The 10,888-nt window shown below is 36.6% G+C and overlaps 1 protein-coding gene across 1 annotated transcript; it reads right to left on the bottom strand.

The window, feature by feature from the left end:
• Positions 1–1,309: 1,309 nt before the first annotated feature.
• Positions 1,310–9,762, bottom strand: LOC113104078 (protein eva-1 homolog A-like). The gene is made up of 4 exons (XM_026266041.1): positions 9,750–9,762; positions 7,871–8,089; positions 3,312–3,461; positions 1,310–2,570 (listed from the first exon to the last, which is right to left on the bottom strand). The coding sequence occupies exons 1-4, from the start codon at positions 9,760–9,762 to the stop codon at positions 2,194–2,196; spliced, it is 759 nt and encodes a 252-aa protein (XP_026121826.1). The 3' UTR covers positions 1,310–2,193.
• Positions 9,763–10,888: the final 1,126 nt, after the last annotated feature.

Below are 10,888 nucleotides of genomic sequence, written 5' to 3' on the forward strand. Positions count from 1 at the left end.
CAACAGGCGGCGCTACAAGCTCAGTTTCTCCAATGCAGTTTATTTGATGCTCCATAACAACCAAAACAAAAGCCACTCCCACAGCTCCTGATACTCCTATAAAACCATGCTGAAATATTACCGAGTGCTTACAACACAAACATCCTGCTGTTTCACAAACAAACATTCACATGCATACAAATGTCGAGACACTTCATGTTTATTGGCTTGCTTTGAGAAGAGAAAAAAAACTTGAATATTATATATTACATTTTCCCTGTGTGGGAATGGGCTCTTAAAAATAAAGGCTTAGGGAACATACTTCCCACAATAGTAATACTTTGTTTATATATATATATAGCCAACTCAGGAACCTTATATAGCCATAAATAGTTCTTAAGAAGAAGCTCTTTGCTGAATCTCTTTGCAGCACCATTGAAAACCTTTATTTTTAAGAATGGAAAGGACGTTATTTATGATTTCGTATCATTAACATTAATGAGTGATTGAGTGAGTGAGTGATTAGCGGTGTTGGCAGATGCGTCTTGTGTTTAAGGCACGGCAGCGATGTGTTTCATCATCCTATAAAAACCTCTCTGAGGTCACAGTTGCATCTATGCAGGAACATTTGTCCCTCATCCCCTTAAAGAATATATGATTATACACAGAGCACTTTTGATTGCATCCCTGAGCAACCAGGCAAGCTTTGCCAAAGTATAAAAAATATATCATTCAAAACAAAAATAGTGGTATCAAAAGCTATTTAAATATCAAAATAGATTTCATAAAAGCTGAGATGATTTTACAGCATATCTATCTATCTATCTATATATATATATATATATATATATATATATATATATATATATATATATATATATATATATATATATATATATAAAATCCAAAAATATTTGGATGCATAAGTCACCCTTAAAAATGCACTTATGTCATTGCATTAGAAAATAAAATATCAAACCAAGTTGCATTTATTTTTGAAGAAAGCACAGCACAAGCAGACTTTCAGCAAATCATCAAAATAAGTCTGTTAGGTATAATAAATAAATTATTTAGTATTAAAAATGAAAAAGAAAAAAAGGTAACACTTTACAATCAGGTCAAATTAACTAAAAATGTGCAATACATTTGTTGGAGTATTTATTAACTTTTTAAAACATTTGATAAAAATACTGTTTATTTATGTTTATGGAAGCTTGTTCCCAGCATGGGATAAAAAAATAAAAAGGTAATTACCACTTTTTATCTTCATTGACAACTACAAGATATTAAATTGTGAAGAAAAAAAAAATCATAATTTTGAGTTTACATCTTTTTTTTTTTTTTTTTTAATTGTGAGCTTAAAATTCACAATTACCAGCAACCAGCCAAAAGTCACAATTATTATCCGGTTTTTTTATTCTGTGGTGAGGGGGGAAAACTGCAAAATGTAAAGAATTCTAAGAAAAAGGAATTACAAGATTAGATAAAACACAAATTACCTTTATTTCATTATTTTATTTTTTATCCCATGGCTGAAAAAGTCTTATATACCTCAGGTTTAAATACAAACATAGAACTTTTGAATTCACTAAACTTTAAAAGTATTTTTTATTGTTAGTTCATGTTATCAAATGCAACCTCATTGTAAAGTGTTACCAAAAAATTAAATGTGGCACTGTGGAGGAAATTAAAGGTCATTAAGCAAAACCGATGCAGAAAAGTGAAGCTCCAGCATCATTTTCTTGCAGTCGCAGCTTGGTTTGTTCTATTTGTTTCCTAATGCAATGACATTCAGATATTTATAAGTGTCCAAATATGTTTTAGTCCCACTGTACTGTACATGTGTATTTGTCAGATCAAACTGAAAGGCACTTAATTTGCTCAGGTCTCTCTTTCTACAGAAGGCGGTCCTCACTGTTTGACAGGCAGAGTGAAGGACCAATCACAGTGCTTAGAGCTTATCACGCCTCTCCGAGCTGCCTATAGACTCCTTTCAACTCAACCACATCTCCCATGAGCCGTAGCTTTAGCTGCACGCTGCAGAAAATGTCCAACTTCAAGACATCAGGTAAGAATATTCCCAAATCTGACTTGTCAGCAGCATTTGACCTTTCACCTCATGAATAAACCACGAGCTTATTTCCACTGCAAATACACCGTTTAATGCCACACTACTGCTTCAGCTTCCCATCTTGTCTGATGGGAGGCGGTGCTCTAGTAGTACTGATTCAGGCTGCGGGTTCCTGGGACGTCCGGCTGTCCGTTCATCCAGATTTCCCGTATGATGCGCTCTCTCTCCTCCAGTCGCTGCGCTCGCTCCAGCTCCTCTGCTGACGTGAAGACGTTTGTGTTGAGCATGCGTTCGAAGCGCCGGTGCCGTCGGGCCGAGAGGTCCGAGCTCGAGTCCCAGTCTGAATCAGAGTCGCTGGTGTCGCTGTCGGAGTCTGCGGGTCTCTGGCGCTTCTTAACGACGGCGTGACGAGGTTTACAGTCTGTACGACAGGAAATCTGAACCACCAGAGCGAAGAGCGTGAGGAACAGACCGGCACAGATGCCACACATGAAATACAGCGCACAGCGCTCCGGGTGCTCTGGGATGGAGACACAAAACAGACGACATGAAATCAAAGTGACCCATTTACTTTCTTCAAATGTATATTATGTTCCGGGTCAGTTTGAGCCAAATGCATTTTTGGGAAATACTGGTTGACACATGATCTTTTCCTTGAGTATTTCTCATTCAGGGTCATGACCCTGCCTGCTAAGTTGTGTCATTGTGTGATGTTCGTGGGTAAATTCGACCTGTAAACTTCATGGTTAAAATGGGTGCACAGACTCAAAATACATTAAAAAAAAAAAAAAAATATATATATTTTATGATAGCTTTTTAAGATATTTAGATTAACAATATGCATTTGCCAGAAGAAATGCATTTATACATTTTCATCAGGTTATTGCAATTTAAAAAAAAAATACTATATAAAACTATGGAAGCCAGTCTCCGGCACTGAATAAAATAAAAATAAAAAAATAAATTAAATAAATTAACTCAATTGCGTGTTATAAAGTCAGAATTTTGAGATAAAAAGTCACAATTACCTTTTTAATTTTTTATTCAGTGGCAGAAATGGGCTTCCATATAAAACCTTATATTCAGTAATATAGAATATTTTATAATATTCGTATTTTGTGAAAAGCAGAGCAATAATAAATGTAGTCATTGTGAGCAGAAGAGACTCCTTCAAAATACATTACATGTACATCTTTCCAACCCAAACGTCTGGCCAGTAATTCACGTCACAGTCTCAAAGTCAGATCTGTTGTGATGTTACCTGTGATGTAGGTGTAGGCCACCAGCATGCTGCTGATGAGGGCCATGGCTGGTCTGATCACGCTGGAGATGGTTGGGTTCGGATCACTTTCTCCAGACTGATCCGTCTCTTCTGAATACGGACCAGAACTCCGTCCTCGCGTCGACCTCCCTGTGATCAAATATAAATCATCATCAGAATCAGAATCAGAAACAACTTTATTGCCAAGTATGCTTTCACATTCAAGAAATTTGTTTTAGTGACATAAGCTTCCAGTGCACAGAGACAACACCACACAGACAAAAAATTAATAAATTGTATAAACCAGTGGTTTTCAACCTGTGGTCCGCGGCCCGGTGGTATTGCAGGTGGGCCGCCAATTATTTTCTGTTCATTTCCAGTCCATTCTAGGGCTGTGCGATTAAAAGAAAACGTCCTAAAATCACGATTTGAGCGTGCGCATATGCCTAACTCCAGGTTCACACACTGTCTGTGATGCGCCTTTTTTTCTGAGCCAATGTTGACGGATCAGAGGGTTCTCACTGCGGTAAAAGGCTAGAAATAAAAACGTGCGAAAATAATTCATGTCTAACACATGAGCATAGAGTGAATTTGTTAGTGAACAGGATGCAGTTTAAGTGAGAGGAGACACGTTTTAAGAGCGCACACTCTCTCCTCGCAAAGCACGACCGGTTTTGTGACAGAGCAAAGGAAATCTGCTGCGAACAGAGAGATTCGCACTCGTGCATTATTTTAATGTGCTTTCGCGTTATATTTATGCGCTCTCACTGCTGACCGCATACACATACTGTATACACACTGCAAACACCCGAGGCACCACTACAATTAATGAGCTCTATGAACAATGCATGGCAAAAAAGCCATATTTTTCTTTTTTGCCACAAGTCTATACATTTTTTTTACATCTTCACTATAGTGATAATTTTGACTTATGTCTGTTCTAGAGATGTTACAACTTTTTGATAAAGCTCTGATTGGTTTTCTTTTGGAAATATGTTTCAAATTAATCCTGAATGCATTTTAGACTGTAAAAGCACAATTGTAAAATTGATCAAAAAAATCGCAATAGTTTTTTTTTTTTTTGCCCATATCGCACAGCCCTAGTTTATTCAATAAATACAGTTTAAAATCTAGCTTCTGAGTACTAAGTTATTAACCCAACAATAGCGGGGTCAGTTAATTTTTTTGAAGTGGGCCGCGCAAACATATGTGTTTGGTTGTGTGGGCCGCGAGTTGAAAAAGGTTGGGAACCACTGGTATAAACAGTTGTGCTAGAGATGAATCATGCCCTTGTTTGAACCAACCTTCATCGTGAGATCTTTATAAAATAGAAGGTCTATATTTTGCCCCAAGCTTCTATGTCTGGCAATAAACAAAATAAGTTGGATTTACATAAATAATTCATCAACAGGTCCTCATTGTGTGTGTGTGTGTGTGTGTGTGTGTGTGTGGTGTCAAAGGAAAAGTTCACTTAAAAAGGAAAATGCTGTCATCATCATGTTGTAGCAAGACCGATATATTTTTCTTCTTCTTTATAATAAAAGTATGGTGCTGTCAAGCTCCAAAATGAATAAAAATGCTTGGAATTAATTAACTACACTCTTATATTTCTTAAAGACATCAAATACCATTGCTTCTTGTGATCTCATTGACATCGTACCATATTTCAGTGTATATGCATCCATTATATGATTTCATATGGTAGGCTACTTTTATGGTCTGTTTCCCATAATTTTTGAAGCTTGATGACTGTAAAATTATCTGCAGATAATTTTAGCTGAAAGTATTCCGGTAACATGTTCCAGGATACTGGTTTCAGTCCCAGATTCTTACATAAGCACTGTTTGGACGGTAATTGTTTCTCAGGGGGACGTAAGTGATTTTCATCATTAACAGGGGGTAGTCGGTGATTTAATTGCTGTCTGAATCCAGGATGTCTGTGTTTTTCTCTCACCACCCCCGTAAAATTCCCCTTACCTACTGGTTTTTGACAAACACCGAGGTCATGTGGTAATTTAAGTGCCATCTGAATCCACATCTCTGAGTTTATGAGAAGAAATTGATTAAAAAGTCAGTGTTTAAACCTGAACTATGAAGTATTATTAAAGAATAATACTTCATAACTGCTCCACCACAGCGACTGAGAGCAGAAACAGGAAGAAAAGCAATGAAAAGCAACACAATTTTCAATGAAAGTGAAGTGAAAGTGAAGTGACATTCAGCCAAGTATGGTGACCCATACTCAGAATTTGTGCTCTGCATTTAACCCATCCGAAATGCACACACACAGAGCAGTGAACACACACACACACTGTGAGCACACACCCGGAGCAGTGGGCAGCCATTTATGCCGCGGCGCCCGGGGAGCAGTTGGGGGTTCGATGCCTTGCTCAAGGGCACCTAAGTCGTGGTATTGAAGATGGAGAGAGAACTGTTCATGCACTACCACCACCCACAATTCCGTCCGGCCCGAGACTAGAACTCACAACCCTTCGATTGGGAGTCCAACCCTCTAACCATTAGGCCACGACTTCCCCGTGCAATGCAATACAATTTTAAAATGTGTATTATAAACAAATAAATACATAACTATGTTGCGTATAATTATATATAACTATAGGGCATCTGTTTTACTATTTTTAATCAGGAGATTTAAATAATCAAATAATAAGTAGAATTAGATTATATATAAATATGCTTGGAATAATAAGAATACATTTTACATATTTTGAAATACATTTTAAACGCTAATAATTCATTTGTAAATATTAAAATACGTTTTTTTTTGCTTTTGTTTGTTTTAAGTTTCTGCATCAAAAATACTAAAATATCTAAAATCTTGTTTTCAATTTAAGTTACTCTAAAAACTAATAAAATAATAATTATAATTTGAATAAATAATAATTACAATAAAATGTGAGTATGAGTTTTTCTTATAATTTAACTGTAGTATTTTTTTTATTATTATTGTTTGGCTAGGTATTTTTAATGGAGATAATTGTTTTTTTGACGTAGCATCTGTATTTTAACTTCATAAGTACAATTTCTCAGTAGGTTAACATCACTGTGAATATGAATGTGGAAGCCTGTTTCTGTCATGGAATAATGTTTGAATTGAAAGATATAAACACACAATTCTAAAAAAAAAAAAAAAAAAAAAAAATATTTTATATATATATATATATATATATATATATATATATATATATATATATATATATATATATATATATATATATATAAAAGAAATTCTAAATTTAAATCTCGCAATTTACAACAAAATTAAAAATTAAAAAGGTAATTGCAACTTTTTTTTCACATTTGGAAATTTCTATTTTGCAGTTTGGACTGTTCTTCTCAGAATTGTGACTTCATGATTCTTTTTTCTCAGAATTGTAAAAAAAAACAAAAACTAATTTTCTAAAATAAAAAGTCATTATAATCTATATATTCTTTATTCCATTGACGGAAACCCGCTTCCAAATGAATGGCACTGCATGGAAGGTACATTAAAATTCATGTATTCCATAAAGTGGACTAAAAATGACAAAATGATCATTTGTGTGTGAACTATCACTCTATTAACAGACCCTTTGGTGTAATACATGTTCAGAAAAGAAACGAGGGTCATCTAAACAGACCCCATTAAAAGCTTCTTAAACATATCTGTTTGTACTGCCTCTGCTTGCGGGAAATGAATTATGTTTTTCTGTCAGGTTATATTATACAGTCAAAACACGGCTGTATAGGGCTGCATGATTAATCAAATGCAATTAATCGTGATTGTCCGCACATTTAGTCAGTAAACCGGTTCTGTGATTAGTAGTAAACCTCCATCACCTGCTTTCAGGTGGAGCAGCATTTACTACACAGAGCCGTGGTTCTCTGATAAGCTATGCAAAGTCACAATCATAATCACAGACGATATAATCGTAGGATTGTGAAATCGACTAAATCGTTTGCGATAATGACAGCTGTTTGTGTATCTTCTCAGTGAAGATGTGTAGTAAATGCTGCTCCACCTGAGAGCACGTGAAAATACCACATTTAATAACATTTTAACTCCAAATTCACTTCATAACATCAGTCGAGTCTTTGAAATAGATCTTTCTGTGAGATTATGTGGCTTAAACAGAATAATTAAGGCGCACAATATTTCATTGTATTCTAAGCAGTGATAAAGGCTATGTCGATTAGCATTTTATTATAGATATACTTTATTATGATGAAAATTGATATATTGACATAGTCATGTGTTTGTTAGTCACATTGCATCAATGAAAGCAGTTAAATTTATTTAGTATAGTTATATTTGGATTTTAAGGTCGAGCGTGCTCTCTGGCCTTCGGATGGATATTTACCGCTGATCACAGAACTGTGCTTCACAGAAAAATACACATGACAATCACAGCTTCTGCCTTATCACCATTCATTGCCTTTACGACTTAATTTTGATTCATTGTGCAGCACTGTCAGCGCTGAGAGTGTGAGTGGTTCAGATCAGTGTTTCCCATCATTGCCCTGAGGGACAGAGGAAGTTTGGGTCCTCAGGTTTGTACCTGGTGCAGAGTCCGAGGTCAGAGATGGGGTCCCGTCAGGAGGAGCGCTGTCTCCCACCACGTTGGGATCATGAGGCACAGATGGAGGAGATGGGAAGGATGGATGCCTGGAAACTGACTCCTGCAGCAGTTTCTTTGGGACTAAAAGAGACACATAATTCAGTAACTCCGCAAAAATGATACTTCTACTTGAATTACTTTCCTTCTTCCTCACACACGCTCACAATGCATTAGAGACAACCACGAATCATCCAGCGTACACAGAAAACAAGACAGTCTTTGTGCTCTGTAGACAGTGAAACAAAAGGAAAACATAGTGGCAATGATCAGGATCCAAGCAGACTGGAAGGAAGGAGAAAATGACCACAAATTGTTTTAGATAGTATAGTATTAGATACTGTGGAGAATATTGCATGTAAACCTCCCTGAATCACAGGTGTGTGTTTTAAGGGTTTGTTTAAGTTACTGTGATTTTATCATTGGTTTTTTATTATATTTGGCGCATGTCCTCAGAGTGAGTTTTGTGATATTTACTTTCATATGATCAACAGGATAATTTTAGTGCATATTGCACTAGATGGAGTTTATTAAAAAAATATCCCTCTTTACACTAAATAAATCATAAAATAAATAATAAAAGAATAAAAGAAAGAAACAATATAATACGCTAAAGTTAATTCTCACCCAGGCTGCATATGATAGATATATAGATAGATAGAATTAAATACCTAACTGTAAATAATATAAATTGAAATATATTCATTATTTTGCTGCTTAAACCCTTAAATAGACTGCTAATAGCCCTGCGAGAGGTCCAGTTTGCTCTCTCTCTCTCTCTCTCTCTCTCTCTCTCACACACACACACACACATAGTTTCAGTAACACACAGCATTTGTTTTAAACTCTCTGAATAAACATGGCACCAAATTTTGCAAAACAGATTTCAGTTAAACTCTAGAGAGTCTGGAAACAGCCTGAGGACACACACACACACACACACACCGTTACTCTGAGGGAGGTCAAGTTAAAGACTGACACGATCACTGTGTGTGTGTGTGCGTGTGTGTGTGTGTGTGAGATTGTAAAGCCCCTGGAGCAATTACAGTCCACTGATTGGGGGGTAATTGGAGGCACATGTGAGCTTATGTATATTTATATGTATGTATGTATGTGTGTGTGTGCCTCTGTGTCTATTTTTATATATGTGCATGTGTGTTCATTTTCAATTTTGTACACAATCCTCAAAAACTGAAAGATAATAAAAAAAAAGAGAAATAACCCATTTAAAGGGAAATTAATCGCAAATCGTGAAATATGAGTCAAGAGTTTCAGAAGAAAATGTGCTTAGGTTTGCCAAGATATTAAAGTCTACGATCAAAGTTACAGATCTCAACAGAATCGAATTTCTCGAATTCTCTCAAGATCCAACATTGTTATGCATTCATTTTATAGCTCTATGTCAACCATTGACTCAGTTGTGTGTATTTGTATTTTAGACAAATGTGAGGCGAAGTTGATGGCTAGCTGAGATCTCTAGGGGACTTTTCAACACAGCAACCAATGGTGTATGTTTGGAGGCAGGGCTTTCTGTTTTTACAACCAATGGAAGACAAGTGAGTGTTAAGGAAACCTATCTGAAAACAGTCACTATTTTTGGTATTACTGTTCAGAGACAATAGCTGCACAGAAAAGACCCACTTTGTGTTTAAACACAAAGAACAGAGAACAGCACAAGAATCAACATGGAAATATTCCTGTGATCAGAGTCAAACTAAACCATTCCAGACCACAAAAACGTGTGTGTGTTTTCTCTGGCATAGTATAGCTCTATTATGTGCCGTATGCTGATCTGTGCAGGAAACAGACACACTTAACTCACTGAAGTGTGGCATTCTGGGACAGCTGGAGGCCTTGCTGCACAAATAAAGACCTAGTAATATCTACAGCAATCTGTCTCTGTGTGTGACTCTAATTCAAGACATCAATGAACAGAACGCAAGCCAAATCACACACACACACACACACACACACACACCCTGAAACACACAATCCTCTAACCACAGAAAGTGCTATTGAGATTCAATATCAGTGTGCAAACAAAGTACAAATAGTAAAAGTTCATGGAGGAGTGTTGTTAGTGTGTGTGTTTGTGTGGGCATGTTTTGTGACATATCAGGACACAACTCTGTATAATGACATGGGTATGACACGGGTATTACAAGAAGAGGGCGACTTATGAGGACATACATGTCCCCATTTTTCAAAACACTTATAAATCATACAGAATGAGTTTTTTTTGAGAAAGTAAAAATGCACAAAGTTTCCTGTGAGGGTTAGGGTTGGTGTAGGGTTGGTGTAGGGCCATAGAATATACGGTTTGTACAGAATAAAAACCATTACACCTATGGGATGAACACACTTTTCACAAAAACAAACGTGTGTGTGAGTGTGTATGTGAACGTGTCTCTCTCAGTGTTTTTTTTCTTGTTTCACCTGAAACATTGTAGAAACTGCACAACAAGGTGTAGGCAACCATCCACGGCACCTTAACAACGTAATGGTGAGTTTTGCACTTGAAAATCTTCCTTGTGCAAAATTCATTCAGAAAATTTAAAAATGTAGTTTGAATGTAACTGAGAAAGCATGCTTTTATACACACACACACACACACACACACCTGCTGACCTTTAGAACCATTATGGCATTTCCACGACAGGTGCTGATGAGAGAATGCTGGTCTCATATCCCACTAAAAGACACGACCAGCAACACTCGATGGCCAGTGTGTGTGTGTGTGTGTGTGTGTGTGTTTAGAGAAAGCCAGTTTGCTTCTCTCTTTCATTAGAGCAGCTGTAGGAGGGCTCTCAGGCAGGGCTGTGCTGTGCTGGTTGTTGTGTAATGGTGTTTAGTCTCAGTCAGCGTTGTGATGTTTATTGTCTTGTACAGTATCTAACTCCCCGTGCAGGACAGACACATTCCTGATCCGCTCCTCAAAGCTGAAGCATTTCTGAAGTTGGT

This window comes from Carassius auratus, unplaced genomic scaffold (genome assembly GCF_003368295.1).
Source record: "Carassius auratus strain Wakin unplaced genomic scaffold, ASM336829v1 scaf_tig00217924, whole genome shotgun sequence".
In the NCBI taxonomy this organism is placed as follows: domain Eukaryota; kingdom Metazoa; phylum Chordata; class Actinopteri; order Cypriniformes; family Cyprinidae; genus Carassius; species Carassius auratus.